Source organism: Arabidopsis thaliana, chromosome 3, assembly GCF_000001735.4.
Source record: "Arabidopsis thaliana chromosome 3, partial sequence".
In the NCBI taxonomy this organism is placed as follows: Eukaryota; Viridiplantae; Streptophyta; class Magnoliopsida; order Brassicales; family Brassicaceae; genus Arabidopsis; species Arabidopsis thaliana.
Window position 1 is genome coordinate 11,335,382 of NC_003074.8, and position 18,778 is coordinate 11,354,159.

At 37.1% G+C, this 18,778-nt stretch overlaps 1 protein-coding gene and 4 pseudogenes across 5 annotated transcripts; 2 read left to right on the forward strand and 3 right to left on the reverse strand.

Moving 5' to 3' along the window:
- Positions 1-1,363: 1,363 nt before the first annotated feature.
- On the forward strand, positions 1,364-6,016 carry AT3G29510 (annotated as a pseudogene; the record flags this gene model as incomplete). Its single annotated transcript has 1 exon — positions 1,364-6,016.
- A 368-nt stretch (positions 6,017-6,384) lies between these two features.
- Positions 6,385-10,714, reverse strand: AT3G29515 (annotated as a pseudogene; the record flags this gene model as incomplete). The annotated part of the gene is made up of 1 exon: positions 6,385-10,714.
- A 2,633-nt stretch (positions 10,715-13,347) lies between these two features.
- On the forward strand, positions 13,348-14,886 carry AT3G29455 (uncharacterized protein; the record flags this gene model as incomplete). Its single annotated transcript, NM_001339025.1, is given in 5 exon segments — positions 13,348-13,477; positions 13,513-13,836; positions 14,226-14,333; positions 14,350-14,696; positions 14,817-14,886. Coding segments are annotated over 5 exon segments (972 nt in total), but the record flags the coding sequence as incomplete, so codon positions are not given.
- An 837-nt stretch (positions 14,887-15,723) lies between these two features.
- On the reverse strand, positions 15,724-16,197 carry AT3G29520 (annotated as a pseudogene). The gene has a single exon.
- A 2,143-nt stretch (positions 16,198-18,340) lies between these two features.
- Positions 18,341-18,760, reverse strand: AT3G29525 (annotated as a pseudogene; the record flags this gene model as incomplete). Its single annotated transcript has 1 exon — positions 18,341-18,760.
- Between the last annotated feature and the right edge of the window lie 18 nt (positions 18,761-18,778).

The window sequence follows — 18,778 nt, forward strand, 5'->3', positions numbered from 1 at the left end:
TTATTTTTGTGTTTTGGTTATTAGAACCGGTTAGGGCTGTTTTAGGATTGTTAGTCATTCTTGGTTTGTTGGTTGAATCATTTATTTATTCATAAAATAGTATCTTTGACTTGCGGTTTAATTGTTACTTTATTGGTTGGTTTACTTAAGTATTTATGAGAATATATAATTTGTTGTAAACCACTTAATGGATGGACTCCATAACCGTGGCCCATGTCCTTAGAGGATAGGTCCGTCAGCCCATTGGTGTGACGGCCCATCGACCGGTCGGCCCACCAGTCCATCGGTCCATCGGCCCGTCGGCCTGTCGGCCCGGCCCATGGAGAGAAGCCACAGTCAGTCCGGCCCGTAGGTCCGGCCCATGGAGACTAGAGTTAGGTCGGTCATATACTTAAGTAGTTATGGGCTTTTGTAACCTAGCCCATTAAACATGTAACCTCCTCAAGTATGTATATATATGTGATGTAACCTCATTTGAATCAATAAGAAACAAGTTAGTTCTTCACACGTTATCAGCACGAGCTTGCTCTTAACAAAACCCTAGCAGCCGCCGCTCAACCCTAGCTCGTCCGCCGTCCGCCGTCCACCGTTCCGTCGACCGCCGGTCGACCGTTTGCTATCTGCCTGTCGACCGACAGTACTTCCGTCGACCGCCGACTGTCGACCAGCGACCACCGTTTGATAACCAAGGTCTTTAGCTCCTGGTTCCAGTCCGTACAACCCCAAAGGAGAAAGGTAATTCATTAAACCCTAAAGCTAAAGAACCCCAATCAAACATGGATCTAACAAACGGCTAAAACCCTAAAAACGAATGATTGATTAGTGTTTGCAATATGATTGCTTGTTTGCTCGATTGTTTGCCTTGTTATTGCTTATCCTAAACTCGCAAATCGAAAACATCATAACCTAGAATCCGAAACCCTAAAAGACATAAACCCTAAATCGAAAACACTACAATCGGATCAAAACCTTAATTCTATTTCGTGATTGTTTGAAGTTGTCTAAGGTGTTTAGTTTGATTGATTTCATGGTTGCATGCATGAATTATTGAAATCCCTCATGTTGCATAAACCCTAAAACCAAAACCCTAAGGAAAATAGAAAATCGCTAAAAAGGAAAATTTACCCTAAGACCGAAAAGGAAACTCTCCCAAGAGGAAAAGGAAATATAATCCCTAGAGAAAGAGGAGATTCTCCTAAAGAGAAAAAGGGAAATTATCCTAGAGAAAAGAGGAAATTGTCCCAAGGGAAAGAGGAAAAGAGAAAGTCAAATCCTTGAGTAAATAGGAAAATCGATTTATGGTCTTCATGACATTTACGATTTGTCCATTACATGATATTGACTCAAAACTTCTTCATTGTAGATGTCGAAGCTCACAAACCTCATGTACGCTGCACTCTTGGCATCTGGTGACAATTACCTTCAATGGGCATTGGACACCAAGATTGAGTTAAAGTCTAAGGGACTCGCCGAGTGCATTGTGGAAGGAAATGAGAAAACGGAGAGGTCAAAGTATCAGGCGATCTCAATCATACGCCATCACATAGCAGAGAGCTTGAAAAATCAGTACCTTACGGTCGAGGATCCACTTGAGCTTTGGCTTGAGTTGAAGAATCGATACGACCACCAAAAGACCATACAACTACCCAAAGCCCAACATGATTGGCTTAACCTCAGGATCCAGGATTACAAATCCGTGGAGGAGTATAACTCCGAGCTCTTTAAGATTGTCTCTATCCTGAGGCTGTGTGGTGAGAAGGTGACTGAGAATGACATGCTCGAGAAAACTTTCTCGACCTTTCACGCGAATAACGTACTGCTTCAGCAACAGTACCGTGCGAAAGGGTTTACGACTTACACAAGTCTAGCCTCCTGCTTGCTTCTTGCTGAGAAGAACAATGAGCTGTTACTCATGAACAGCGCATTGAGACCTCCCGGATCCACAGCCGTGCCCGAAGCCAATAGAGCCGAAATGGCCAAAGCGCCTAATGAACCTCAGGCGACCAAGGAATCCAACTACGTCCATAGGGGTAACCCTCACGGCCGTGGCCGTGGCAGAGGACGTGGTGGAAGAGGTCGTGGCAATTTCTACGGCCAAGGAAACCACTATGGTGGTAGAGGCCGTGGGAACTATGGCCGAGGTAGGGGTAGAGGCCGCGGTGTTAACAAACCACGAGGAAAGGCTAAGTCCGTGTGCTATAGGTGTGGCATGGACGACCATTGGGCAAAGACGTGCAGAACCTCTAAGCACCTCATTGAGGCATATCAAGAGATGATAAAGCAAAAGGGACCCGAAGCCAATTTGGTTCATCTCGATGGTGAAGGGGATTTTGACCACGAGAACGATGACCTAATGGATTATGAGACTTCGGACATCTTGGGAGAATAGACATCTAGTTTTAAATTTGCTTTGTTTGCTTTGTTTTGTAGTTTGATCTCTATTGCTCGATGTCTTGGATTTATTTATTTTAATGGAATTGCTTTGCTTCATTATTGTTTGCTTTATCACCTAAGATATAGTTCTTGTTCACATTTAGAAATGGCCGAGGACAAGGACATACTCATAGTGGACAGTGGCTCAAGCCACACGATATTGAGAGACAAAAGATATTTCATAAATCTAACATTGAGAAATGCCAACATTAGCACTATAGCGGGTATAGCGAGTCTCATTGAGGGCTACGGCCAAGCCCATGTACTCTTACCAAACGGCACACATCTTGAAATAAGTGATGATTTGTATTCACCCAGCTCAAAGAGGAGCTTGTTGAGTTTCAAAGACATACGTCTTAATGGTTTCCACGTTGAAACAAAGGGTGAAGGGAATAGAGAATTCCTACATGTAACAGAGATCGCCCAAGGACACAAGAAAGTCCTAGAAACTATACCCGCAGTGTCCACTGGTCTTTACCATACTAAGATCAACATGATCGAAGCTAATTTGGCAATGAACAAAGAGTTCATAGAGGAGTTCACTTTGTGGCATGACCGGCTTGGCCATCCGGGTCATAACATGATGCGAAAGCTAATGATAAGTTCTAAGGGGCACACCCTAAAAGGAAAAAGAGTAATCCCAAAGAAGCTCACGTGTGCTGCATGTGCACAAGGGAAACTCATAATAAGGCCATCACCGGCAAAGGTCAATAACGAGACCATAAACTTTCTGGAAAGGATACAAGGGGACATATGTGGACCAATACATCCACCATGTGGGACATTTCGATACTTCATGGTCCTCATTGACGCATCGACAAGATGGTCACATGTTTGTCTGTTGTCCTCTAGGAACCAAGCATTTGCTAGGTTACTGGCCCAGATCATTCGTCTGAGAGCCCATTTTCCAGATTTTCCGCTTAAGACTATACGTCTAGATAATGCCGGTGAATTCACGTCCCAAGCGTTTAATGACTACTGTATGTCCATGGGGGTAAGTGTGGAACATCCCGTGGCACATGTACATACACAGAACGGATTAGCGGAATCCTTCATTAAACGAATCCAATTGATAGCCCGACCATTACTGATGAGGTCGAGGCTCCCAGTAGCCGCTTGGGGACATGCTGTATTACATGCATCGGAACTTATTCGTATCAGGCCATCTAGTGAACACAAATATTCACCATCCCAATTGTTAATAGGTCATGAGCCAGACATATCCCATCTAAGGACATTCGGGTGTGCCGTATATGTACCAATTGCTCCACCACAGAGAACAAAGATGGGACCTCAGAGGAGGATGGGAATATATGTTGGATTTGATTCTCCCACCATTATAAAGTATCTAGAGCCAACAACGGGCGATCTATTTAAGGCTAGATACGCGGATTGTCACTTCAGTGAATCCGAGTTCCCTGCATTAGGTGGTGAGACGAACAAGCTGGGTAAAGAAATAAAAGAGATAGCATGGAATCAAACATCCTTGAATTGGCAAGATCCTCGGACTCTGATGTGCGATTCAGAGGTCCATAAAATTATACATTTGCAAAAGCTAGCTAATGAGTTGCCAGATTCCTTTGCTGACTCAAAGAGAGTTGTGAAATCGTACATACCAGCTTGTAATGCACCAGTACGTATTGATATCCAGAAGGGAATCAATGTAATTGCTACCGAGTCTAACCCACAGAAGAAACATGGTAGACCAGTAGGTTCCAAAGATAAAAATCCTCGAAAGACTAAGAAAGGTGTAATGGGAACCGAGGTAAAGGAAACCATAGACATGGCCGCGGCAAGTCCTAAGGAACCACCAAATGAGATTCGGGACGCCGAAGCTCATGGTCCTGAAGGAATTGATAATGATGAGATCTCAATAAACTACATCATGTCTGGAATAAAATGGAACCGAAAAGAAGTCGACGTCGACGAGAAATTTGCATATGAGGTAGCATATGAGATAAGTGAGGATCATGAACCCACGTCTATAATAGAGTGCACTCAAAGGTCAGATTGGCTAAAGTGGAAAGAAGCCATTGACGTGGAGTTAGGTTCATTAAAGAGAAGAGATGTGTTTGGTCCAATATTGAGGACACCATCTAATATAAAGCCAGTAGGACACAAGTGGGTCTTTGTGAGGAAGAGAAATGAGAAAAACGAAATCGTGAGGCATAAGGCACGGCTTGTGGCACAAGGATTCTCACAAAGACCGGGAGTAGATTATGAAGAGACATACTCTCCTGTGGTGGATGCAACGACTTTTAGATATCTAATAAGTCTGGCAATAAGAGAGAACCTTGACTTGCGATTAATGGATGTTGTAACCGCATATCTATATGGTCCACTGGATAATGAGATATATATGAGATTACCAGAGGGTATTGAGCTCAAAGGAAAAGATAAGAATGGGTCTCGAGACCAATACTGCATAAGGCTGAACAGATCGCTTTATGGATTGAAACAAAGTGGGCGCATGTGGTACAATAGGTTAAGTGAGTACTTAGTCAAAGAGGGCTATAAAAATGACCCCATCAGTCCATGCATCTTCATCAAGAAGTTTGCTAGCAAAGGATTTGTGATAATAGCAGTATATGTGGATGATTTGAACATCCTGGGAACCTCTGGGGAAATCGCCCAAACAGTCGAATATCTAAAGAAAGAATTCGAAATGAAAGACCTAGGCAAGACAAAGTTCTGTTTGGGATTGCAGCTTGAGTACATAGATAAAGGAATCCTTGTGCATCAAAAGGCATATACAGAAACAGTACTCAAGAGATTTAATATGGACAAGGCCCACCCGTTGACCAGCCCAATGCAGGTGAGGAGCCTAGGATTGGATAGTGATCCATTCGGTCCAAAGAAGGACGATGAAGAAATTCTCGGTCCTGAAATGCCATATCTCAGTGCCATAGGAGCGTTGATGTATCTGTCTAGCCACACTAGACCGGACATATGTTTTGCCGTGAACCTCCTCTCTAGATTCAGTTCTTGTCCGACCAAGAGGCACTGGGAAGGAATCAAGCATTTGCTTCGATACCTACAAGGGACAATTGATTTTGGTTTATATTATACTAACCATAACAAAGAAGGTTTAGTTGGTTTTGCTGATGCAGGATATCTTTCAGATCCGCACAATGGAAAGTCACAAACGGGTTATGTATTTATTCATGGTGGAACCGCGATATCCTGGAGATCAATGAAGCAGACCATCGCGGCCACTTCCTCTAACCACGCGGAGATATTGGCAATGCACGAGGCCAGCCGCGAGTGTGTGTGGTTGAGGTCAATGACTCAACACATACGAGCCGATTGTGGAATGGTCGAAGACAAGGAGCCGACTATCATATACGAGGACAACGCGGCATGCATTGCTCAGCTCAAGGAAGGATACATCAAGGGAGATCGGACGAAGCACATTCTGCCCAAGTTCTTCTACACGCATGACCTACAGAAGGATGGTGAAGTTAAGGTGGTGCAAGTACGTTCAAGCGACAATTCAGCCGATCTATTCACCAAAGCATTACCAGCAACGACATTGAGGAAGCTCGCGCATCAGATTGGGATGCGGAGGCTTAAGGACTTATAGGGATGACCAATTCAGGGGGAGTAATGCGTGCTGTACTCTTTTTCCTCACTATGGTTTTGTCCCAAAAGGGTTTTCCTAGTAAGGTTTTAATGAGGCAGCATCCCCCTAGCGCATTACTGAGATCCCGTTGGCATCTACACGGTTATGTCATCCAAGGGGGAGTGTTGTAAACCACTTAATGGATGGACTCCATAACCGTGGCCCATGTCCTTAGAGGATAGGTCCGTCAGCCCATTGGTGTGACGGCCCATCGACCGGTCGGCCTACCAGTCCATCGGTCCATCGGCCCGTCGGCCTGTCGGCCCGGCCCATGGAGAGAAGCCACAGTCAGTCCGGCCCATAGGTCCGGCCCATGGAGACTAGAGTTAGGTCGGTCATATACTTAAGTAGTTATGGGCTTTTGTAACCTAGCCCATTAAACATGTAACCTCCTCAAGTATGTATATATATGTGATGTAACCTCATTTGAATCAATAAGAAACAAGTTAGTTCTTCACATAATTATGTTTAAAAAATAAAAAACAGGTCGGGTTGTTTCAAATTTTCCGCTTTTATATTCGCTCATTTTGGAATCAAAGATAAAAAAAAGAAGTCGAACTCGTTGTTGTCGCTCTCTATCGCCTATAGATAAGAAGAGAAAGCTGGCCACTCTATCTGGAAAAACACCATCTTCGCCATGTCCGAGCCGTCTTTGAGAAAACTCACTTCTCGTTTGTCTTGGCCAATCATATATCTCATACCCTACACAAGTGCTTCCACTTCTGTATATAAACATGTTAGGCTTCGTCGAAGGTTGCATGCGCCCATTATTGGCTCCTCATCATTAGATAGGGTACATACCAATCCTAAACCCGATAAATTACCATGAACCACCAATAAAACATCAATACCCTGTGATATTTATAACCTATGACCCAACTATCCTAGGGGGACTCCCATGGGGAGCTGTAGTATTAGTAATCTCCAACTGGGCTAGATTCAAGCATTTGCTTCATTTTATGTTATTTTAAGAGACTCTCTAGGATCTTGATCAATGTTTTTGTTTATTTTCTCATTCTGTGTTTCCATATGTACCACATGATCCAAGGATAACTTGAACTTAGCGAATCTGTGAGTGTTCTCCAAAACAAATGATCAATGTTCACAACTACAGATGACCATGGGAATATTTCTGGAACCGTTGGTATTTGCGATAGTGCCCATGTTTGAAAGTCAAGAGGACATTCAAAAATCATATAATTATTGTCCCCTCTAGAGCCCCACATCTACTACAAACCGTATCACAGTTAATACAACTTTTTCTCATATTTGAATTGATTGGCACACATCCACTAATAAGTTGCCAAATAAATTCTCTCAATTTCGGTGGACATTTGACTTTCCAAGAGTAGGCTTGAAGAAACCTGATATCTAGGCCAAAATAGCGAGTTTGATTCTCACCTTGCACCATCATTTGTTTTGTATAGTATCCAGACTTTGACCGTATATTTTCCGCATTTTGTAAAGTGTCTTCCCATGACATCAAGTCTATTTGGTGATCCCAAATGTAATGCAAATACCAAAGGAATATCCTTTTTAGATCCATAATACTCCTAATCAAATCCATATCCCATGAATTTGAATGATAATCAATCAAATCATTCACAAGTGAGGGTTTATAATTGTAACCATTGCTTAAAGCTGGCATGGAGAATTGAGCAGGTATCCAAGGGTCATTCCATACCAAAATTGACACTCCTAAACTTACTTTTTATAATTCCTTTATTAACCAAATATCGAGCACACTACACTCCTCCATCCATAGGATGGTGAGTACGGTATCATTGGGTCCATAGGATTTGAGTTCCGATAGTATCTACCTTTAAACAGTTTTGCAGATAAAGAGTTAGGGACCGTAATCAATCGTCACAAGTGTTTTGCTGACAAAGTTGCATTGAAATTCTCCACGTTCCGGAATTCAAGTCCACCGTCAGCCTTACTTTGACAGAGCTTATCACATGCATTCCAATGTAAACTTTTTGTTTTTCCATTTGAACTCCACCAAAAAATTTCTACCGCACTTGTTAGTTTTGATGTTACTGATTTTGGTAATCTGAAGCAAGACATTACTTAATTAAGCAGTGCAATTGCTACCGATTTGATCATCACATTGGATTAAAAATTTGCAGACCAACCATTTATTCTGTCTTGTAGACGTTCTCTAAGAAAAGAGAAAATCTTTGTCTTTGACCCTCCTAAATTTTCTGGTAGTCCCAGATAGTTTCCAATTCCCCCTATGGATCCCAAAGATTGTCACAAGTTCATCTTTTATCAAGTCATCAACCTTACGTCCAAACTGAATTGATGATTTCGAGAAATCTTTCCGTTGTGCAGAAGTCTCTTCGTACCTCTTTAGAATTCCAAAAAAAAACAAGACATTGTTCCTTTGTCGCTTTACAAAAAAAGAAGCTACCATCCGCGAATAATAAATGAGATATCGAAAGGCTTGCTTGTGCAACTTTCATCCCCATTAGAATCTTTTCTTGTTCTGCTTTTCGAATATTAGCGATCAGAACCTCTGTACACATAATAAATAAGTATGGTGATAACAGATCCCCCTGCCTTAAACCTCTTTCGGGAACTATCAGTCCTCGGGGTTTTCCGTTAATTAGAACCCTGTATCGAACTGATGTGACACTCCACATTATCTGTGAGACCCATTTATCACAAAAATCCATCTTCTTTAGTAAGCTTTCAATGAAGGACCATTCTATTCTATCATAGGTTTTACTCATATATCTCTTAATGGCAATATATTAATCTTTGCGGGTTCATCCGCAATCCAAGAAACATCTCTTGTGCAGTAAGAATGTTATCTGAAATTAACCTTCCTCGAACAAAGGCTGATTGTATTTCAAAAATGAGCATTGATAGAACGTTTTTGAGTATTTGACAGAAAACCTTAGATGTAATTTTGTATCCCCTATTAGAGAGACTAATTGGTCTCAGCTCCATCATCCGAGTTGGTCGACTTGTTTTTGGTATTAGATAAATATATGTTAAGTTCAACCGATAATCGAAAGACCCATTATCTAGAAACGAGTTGACTAAATGAAAGAGATCCGCTTTGATGGTAGGCGAAACTTTCTGATATAATAAAGCTGTCATACCATCTGGTCTTGGTGTCTTTCCGGAGGCATCATAAATAAGGATGTTCTTAACTCATGCTCCGAAACCAGTGCTGTTAGTTCCAGATTGACTTGATCTGAAATTGATGTTTCGACTACCTTTAAAGAATCCTCAACATTTATCGGACTCGAGGTGGTGAATAATTCCTCAAAGTAAGCTACCACAACTTGTTGAATATCTTTTTCCTCAGAGACCCATGAGCCATTATCCTTATAAAGACCGATAATTCTATTTTAGCTCGACGTTGCTTTGTTAGGGCATAGAAAAATGTTAAGTTATGATCCCCTACGATCATCCAAAGATTCGACTTTTCTGATGCCAATAAAGTTCTTCATACTGATAAGTTTCCCTTCAATTTAAGTGTTAACTTCGTGATCTCCTCATGCAATTTAGAATCATGATTTTGGGCTAGTTCAAGATCTTTTTTCAAATCACCCATTAATTCTCGACCATACAGTGTCAAATTGTTCCACCATTTAGATATGGATTGCCGACAATTTGTTAGTTTTTGTACAAAATGACCTTCCTCAACCGTATTATTAAATTGACATCCTTCCACGATGGTTTCCATTAAACCTTCTTTTCTGGCCCATCTTTTATCAAATCTAACACTTTTCTTTCCCCGAAGTACTTTATCCTTAATTATCGCTACTAATTGTTTATGATCCAAGGTTACCATACGTAAATATTCTACATATGATTTGTAAAACATTTTGTGCCAATCTTCGTTGGCAAGAGCTCTATCCAAACAACATCGTAATAGTTTTTATCCTTCCACCCTCGCCAAGACAGACAATCACCGATGTAAGGAAAATCTAACAATCCGTAATCGTTTATCATTGTGTTAAAAGGAATGAAAGATGACGCATGTCACAGACCTTAGAATTGATAATGCAACATTCGTAGGATAATATGATTTTTTTGTGTGGCACAGCCGTGGTGTAATTATGTAATCGCAAATTTAATGAAATACTCAAATTGATAAGTCAATAAAAGTTAGGGATTAAAATGAAAATTCAACAAAAACTAGCTAATTATTTCACCAGACACAAATTTAGTGATTTGTTTCACCATTTTTAAACAATTGATGTTTTCTTGACATTTTCGCAATATATATAGCAGAAAACAGAATTTTATTGTGTGGTTGAAGGGTCAAGGGTAATGTTACAACTTGATTGTTATGCACGAAAATTAAAATCTATACTATTAATTGGGAAGTATTGTGTGAACTACAACATTGTAAGGGTAGTTTAAAACTAACTAAATAAATTTTTTGCATGGGTAATTTAGTAAATTAACAACTACTCCAACTAAATAAATATCTTGAATTAGCTTTAAAAAAAAACAGGATTTAAATCAGTAAATTAAGAGAATTTTGGATTTTAGATTTGTAATTATCTAGAAAATGGTTTCAGTATATATTTAACATTTTAATTAGAATTTAAATGATATAAACGTTTAAAGTATTTTTTTTTAGGTAATTTTCATTATTTTAAAAATATATCACTAAGCTAAATTTGAATTATATAAAAGAAAATATATTTTTAAACATATTATAATAGTTACAAGCTTTTGAAATATTCTTTCTTCTAGATTCGATTTTTTTTTTTTTTAAATAGTAAAACAAAGTTTAAATACCAATGTTTAAATTTTTTAATGCAAATATTCAAAATGAGAACAATAAGTAATATGATTTTTTGACAGATCATTAATTGTATTCGAACAATAATAACTACCATATTTGCGATAATGCATAATGATAAGTTTAATTTAAAAACATACCAAAATCGTTGAGATCTAATTTTAGCTTTTAAAAAAAATATTTTCGTCATCCTAAATTTAAAATATGTAATTCAGATTAGTTTTTTCCAGTAAAGCTAAGATTGAATCCAAATTAAAATCTAATTTTGTGTACAATCTATCTCTTATAAATGTTATGCATACATTCATATTGCCTAACAATCAATCTAGAATATTGATTCTTTACAAAAATAGATAGAGATTCATATGTAAATTACTTCATGTTCTAATGATGTTTATCTCCTAATTTTACTATCCATTTATGCGTATTCTTATGGATTATTCTTTCAGGGTCAACACTAGATTACAAAAAACTAGCCGGGTGTTGGTCAATATTATAGCTCAGATAAAATCATGGAATTAACACTCAAAATATAGTTATACAATCTGAAATAATAAACAAAACAAATATAACTTTTTTTAAAAAAAAACTAAAATCAACAAATTTATCATTTTATAAAAAATAAAATAAAAATTAGCCCATGGTACCCTACGGGTAAATCACTACGATTTCATGAGGTTGCAATATCAATTTATACAAATTTTGACTTTTAAAATATACTTTATATAATTATTGAAGGTATACACTAAAAATCGGTTTTATATATTTCAATATCATAAATTTATAAATCACAAATTATTTTTAAATATATTAATCCAAGATCTACCACAGGTCAATCCTTTGATTTTTTAATACATTACAATAAGAATATTTAAAATAATTAAAATAATATTTAATTTTACGGAATGAAGTTATCTGGTGGAACGAGTTTGGGTTGATACTCATACGGGACGATAATCTACGAGTGTAATCTTAGAATTAACAATTTTAACACAATTATACAATCTTAAACACTAAACAAAAAAAAACAATATTTACAAAACAACTATAACTTAAAATTCAAATTTCTAGTTACAAAAAAATCGACCAACGGTGTACCGCAGAGTAAATTTCACATTATATCATCTAATTGATCAATTTTCAAAAAAAAACAATTAATTTGTATATACATCAAACTAACAAAAATACACAGATTTTCCAAATATCTCTATATTATTCCGCAATTCAAAACAAATCTAACATTCGATTTACTATGCAAAATACAAATGAAACATAAATAATATAAATTAATAAAAAAATTTAGCTATTGTATCATAAATAACTCTATACACTTTTCTATGCACATTATAATTTATACATTACAATATCTTTTACTAAAAATGTATTCCAATACATTTCTTAAAATATGAAATCCCGCACGTAAGTGCGGGTCAGAATCTAGTTACGTTTAATACTGAAGACTATGTATGTAAATTGTGAATTAAAACTTCATTTTAATATTACAGTTAAAGGATGTTATTAATTGATGAAAACTTTTTTTAAAAAAGAAATCAGTTTTCACATAATTTAATAATATATGATTATAATTTTGTGTAGTTAATTAATTATATTAATTGTAAATCATAAACAATTGTTTAAATTATGTTAAATGCTAAGTGATATATAAGAGAGGATCTTTAGAAAGCTCAATATGCAAAATTCTTATTTTTAATGTAAAAGAAGTAAAATGAATTTCTAAGAAAAACAAAGAACAAAGAAAATCAGAATTTTCATTATTTACATAAAAAAATAGGGGTATTGACAAAAATGGCACTAAAAAACTTAATTATTCCAAAAATGGCACCTTCTTTTGAAATTTCCAAAAATAGCATAAAAGGTTTTTAATCCTCTATAAATTAATTAAATAATTAATTTTTTTTCTATTACTATTTATATCAATCTCCCAAATAAAAATGAGAGCAAACACTATTCTAATATTAAATGGAATAAAAAAACCTTTTAAATAGTGAAAATATATATCCTAAATTGGAAATAAAAAAACCCAAATATAATACTACAAACTAATTTTAAAATGAAAAATATCTTTTAAATGGTGAAATATATACCCTAAATTGGAAATAGAAAACCCCTATTTTGGGGGATTGACACAAATAGCACTAAAAAACTTTATTATTCCAAAAATGACATCTTCTTTTGAAACTTCCAAAAATTGCATACAAAGTTTTTAATCCTCTATAAATTAATTAAATTATAAATTTTTTTATTACCATTTGTATCAATCTCCCAAATAAAAATGAGAGCAAACACCAATCTAATATTAAATTGAATCAAAAAACTTATAAATAGTGAAAATATATACCCTAAATTGGAAATAAAGAACCCAAATATAATACTACAAACTAATTGTGTTTGGCTTGAGTGTTGTGTGAATGTTAAATCCCGTTGGCTTTACTGTTGCTTCATAAATCTCTCATAGAAAGTGTGCTTCATAGACTATGTTGTGTATTGCTGATTTTGGAAGGTGCATAATGTCCAAACACAATCTAGTGGTTCAGTCTATGATTACATTGCCTCCTACTAGATACGGGAAAGAAGATTGCAAGATATGTGGATCAATCAACAATCATTCAAAATTTAGTTACTTGAAGACCGTTAAAGAAATCCTCTCTGACTCTTTATTCAGTAGGCTGAAAACTACTTTTCTTGTCCCAATCATCAAACAGGATTGAGAAAAGCAACTGGTAATCAAAAAGGAGTTAATGGCTTGGGTTTTTCTGGTCAGCTGGTTTACTTTCTGGTAGTAAGACAACTTGTGTCGTCAAAGAAAGACGAGCTTTGGTTTTGCATCAACAACAAGTCGATGAGATTTTCATTGACTGAGGTTCATCTTGTCACGGGATTACCATGTTGGATAAAAGAAGATGAAATCTCAGTAGATTTTGAGTGTGATTGGCCTTTGTCTCCTTGCAAAACCCCTATCAAGGTGGATTATTTGATAGCACAATTGAAGGTATTGGATGATGAAGAAAGCAAGCTACAGCTTGTTATGTTGATTGTTATTTTAATCGTCTTCATGTTGTCATATGGCATTACAAAGCACTCGGTTCCGAAGGAATTTTGGCTAATGCGAAAAAGAATATTCATGCGTATCCTTGGGAAAAGATGCATTTGACATGCTGGTATCGTCGGTAAAGGATGATGATAATACGAAAAATGTTACGAAGATTGATCTTAAAGGGTTTCCCATGGCATTGCAGCTATGACTGTTGGGATTTGTATCAGAATTAAAAAAGGCTTATGCTCGGCTCGATGATAAATCAGATCGTTTTCCTTTTTGTGTGAGGTATTTATCTACTGTTCATCCTTCTTATGAACAAATAATGAGTACGAAATCTTGAGGTAATCAATGTTCTTGGTGATTCGAATGAAGAAGAAGATGATGATGTTCTTAATGCAATGAAGAAGAAGATGATGATGTTCTTAATGCACTTGTTGAATAGTGATTACGTATTCTCTGAGTTAGATTGGAAGAGAGTTTATACACTTGTTCAGCACCAAGAAGATGAGGAAGTTGAGATTTGGTGATGGGTCAGACGTAGATGCAGAGATGCAGACACATGATAGCGCTGGTGAGACGCAAACAGACGCAGATGTAAAGAGGCAAACAGATGATAGCGAGGATGAGACGCAGACGCTGGAGAAAGATCAAGGATTGGTTGAAAGATTTCAAAAACTAAGTTTTCAAGATGATGAACCTTCTGCCATCACTGCAATACTCACCACACCACTAAAAAATCTCGATACAAACGAGTGCTTAGAAAAAAAACAAATATTCTCTCCCTTTGGACATAAGAAGAAATCTCAAAGGCGGTGAAGGAAAGATCATTGGAACATCATAGGTGGTTTATCTCCTTTCAAAAACTCTTGCCTCTAGTGGACACTTGGTATGATTTCGGTTGTTATGTGTCCTTTTGTTATGTTATGTTCTAGCTGTGTTCAAAAGCATAGCAAAAGGACACATAACAACCGAAATCATACCAAGTGTCCACTAGAGACAAGAGTTCTGAGTACTGAGTTTGAAAGGAGATAAACCACCTATGATGTTCAAAAGATCTTTCTTTCAATGCCTTTGAGATTTCTTATCATGTCCATTGGGAGAGAATATTTTTTCTGTATAAACATGTGTCTGTGCAGTGCTGGCAAAAGGTTCATCATCTTGAAAACTCAGTTGTTGAAATACTTCAACCAATCCTTGATCTTTCTTTAGCGTCTGCGCCTGCGTCTCATCCGCGCTATCCTTTGTCTGCGTCTTTGCATTTGCGTCTGTTGGCATCTCACTCGCGCTATCCTCTGTCTGCATCTTTGCATCTGCGTCTCACCCACATCTGCGTCTGCATCTGACCCATCACTCAACTTCCACATCTTGTTGGTGCTGAACAAGTGCATAACATCTCTTCCAATCTAATCGAGAGAATACGTAATCACTCTTTAACAAGTGCATAAGAACATCATCATCTTCTTCTTCATTCGAATCACTAAGAACACTGATTACCTCAAGATCTTCTCTCTTACTCATGATTTGTTCATAAGAAGGCTGAACAGTAGATAAATACCTCGCACAAACAAGAAAACGGTCTGATTTATCATCGAGCCGAGCATAAGCCATGGGAAACCCTTTAACATCAATCTTCGTAACATTTTTCTTCTTATCATCATCTTTTACCGACGACACCAGCATATCAAATGCATCTTTTCCCTAGGGATACGCATGGATATTCTTTTCGCATTGGCCAAATAATCTTTCGAAACCGAGTATTTTGTAATGTCATATGGCAGCATGAAGACGATCAAAATAACAATCAACATAACAAGTTGTACCTTGCATTCCTCATCATCCAAGACCTTCAATTATGCTATAAAATCATCCACCTTGATAGGGGGTTTGTCAGGCAACAAAGGCCAATCACACTCAAAATCTATTGGGACTTCATCCTCTTTTATCCAGCATGGTAATCCCGTGACAAGATGAAACTCATCAATGAGAATCTCATCGGCTTGTTGTTGATGCAAAACCATATCTCGTCTTTCCTTGACGGCACGAGCTGTTTTACTACCAGAAAGTGAACCAACTGACCAAAAAACCCAAGCAATCAACTCTTTTTTTTATTACCAACTACTTTTCCTAAACCCCTTTGATGATCGGGCCAAGAAAAGTAGTTTTCAGCCTAGTGAATAACGAGTCAGAGAGAATTTCTTTAACAGTCTTCAAATAACTAAATTTTGAATGATTGTTGATTGATCCTCTTATTTTGCAATCTTATTTCCCATATCTAGTAGGAGGCATTGTAATCATAGACTGAGCCATTAGATTGTGTTCAGACATTATGCACCTGCCAAAATCATCAATACACAACATAGTCTATAAAATTCATATAAAGGAAACTTTCTATTAGAGATTTATGAAGCAACAGTAAAGTCAACAAGATTTAACATTCACACAACACTCGATTCAAATACTTCACCTTCACTTTACTATCAAATCCTAAGTACAGACACTCAAAGTTACAACCTGTAATATAATCTACATGATACTTCATCAACGATCTTTTTCACATCACTACCAACGATCTCAAGTAGTTGTTTATTAACACTAGTGCTAGAGGACAGAAATAACCAAACCAAAATTTCTCAAAGTAAACTTTATTTTCAATCTTTAATATCGTTCTAATTAGTCTTAGACTCTTAGCTACACATAAAAAGCATGAAAGACTACCTTTCTTTGAGTCATGTTACATATGCGAAGATCAGCTATAGAACTGTGTGGAGTTCATAAACCCATAAAAACTGATCCAAAGTGGCAATGGCAATCTTAAGATGACGAAAAAAGAAGAGAGATTTATGACACAAATCTTAATACTTACGCAACAAATCACAAGGAACAAGAACAAAGATTTAAATGAAACAACAGTAAAGCCAACGAGACTTAACATTCACACCACACTCAAACACTTCACATTCACTTTACTATCAAATTCACCCGCAAAAGCAAACTCGATTCACAACAACCCCAGAAAACTTATTGACAGAAACCGAGAAAACTTAGAGTCAATGACGAATTCAAGCATTCCACAAGTAAGATGCCACCACACGCAAAAAAACTCGTATCACAATAACCCAGAAAACTTTTTGACAGAAAACTTATTTACAAGTTACAACAATCCGACAGTTCACGACGCTAAGCTTATTTACAAACGTGTTGACTTGACTTCCTTAAGAGGGTATAGAGATCAACACAACACAGAGAATTTCTTAGAACTATATTCTTATTGATAACAAACTGTTTACAATTGTTATCTCGGATATTACTTGATCTATTCTACCCAAATGATCAAACCCGACTAAGAATACCTAAGCCTAATTCTCTTCTCTGTTTCTTATCACTCTCACGTGAAGACAAGGAGAACTACACACTCACCTTCAAGCTTTTGCAATGCTCTGAAGTTTACAATCGTATGACAGTATTCTAGAGTGCTTAAAGCGCCTCACGCTAAGTTCTAGAATACTTATCCCTACTCTCCAGAACCCTAAACCTAGGATCTCCGAGAATCTCGTTTTAAAGAATCTTCCTTGTTTCCAAGCTTATTCCTTCCTAAATCTTCGAGACTTGATTTGACTCCTCAAACCCTAACTCCTCTTTTTCCCTCCAATACCCGAGCAAAAACTTCTTGAATCCTTATTGGATTTTGAAACTCGAACTGGGCTTGGACCTAAAAATTGTATTACTCTAAAACACTTAACAAACGCATAAGAGCTCATTTGCCAAGAAACCCATCAATCAAATTTTTTTAGTTAGCACAGGATTGCAAATAGCAGAGATGAGATGATTTCAACAGTCATATCCTGAAACAGTTTAGTGACCCAAACAGATAATTGATACATGCGGGTAGTAGCTTTCCAAACATTTTCAAAGCATATCTCTTCCTTGTACTCTGTTCAGTGCTTTGTGTCTATCGGTTGTTCAGAACTTAGAAAGAAACTGTTACAACCACTCAGATCGTTGATAGATCAGCTCAATGTTCAGTGGCTAGTCTTTCACACTGTCATGCCTTCAGTTCTAAACGATCAAGGCAATGTGTAACAAGCAGCTGGAATTTCCTTTGAAGATAGCTTTACCAAACAGGAGCTTGATGATATGTGTTTTTGAACTGCTCCTTATTTTTGTCATATTAGCAATATCACTTGACTTCTTAATTGCTGATATTCGAACTTAGTGATCTTGATACACTTTTTTTTTTTTTTTTTTTTTTTGTGTGTGTGTGTGTCAAGTTCATTTAGTTGGTTGATCTTCTCAGCTCTATGACCTCCTAGTAGATGATAATGTTTTATGTCTGATTTAACCCGGCATGACAGGCAGCTATTTTCCACATGGCTTTACAAAGTGTTGATCCTCTATTCATCTTTGGATTTCCATGACCTGTTCTCGCTTTGTGTCCCTGTTTTAGATCAGCACAACTCACAAATAGATTACAGATCAAACATTCCAATGAACATTCATAAAGTACGAAATTTGCTCTAATTCAGAGGTTTGATAAACAATTCAGCTAGTTGGTTTTTAGTACCCACATGTTCAATAGCTATCAATTTCTCCTCAACCAGTTTGCGAATATAACTATGTTGATGATCTATGTGCTTAGTACGAGACTTTCTAACAGGTTCTTTGAAACAACTTATAACACTATAATTATTGCAAAGTATTAACAGAACATCAGAAATCATACCACACTCCTCTGTGAGTTGTTTCACCCGTATGAGTTGAGCACTCGAACTTTTTTAAAGCACTGAGTTCTGCTTCAGCAGTTGATAGGACCAACCTTTTCTGCTTCTTGCTCTTCCAAGACACCATGTTGTTTCCAATGAAGTAGCATCCACCATGTTGTTTCCAATGAAGTAGC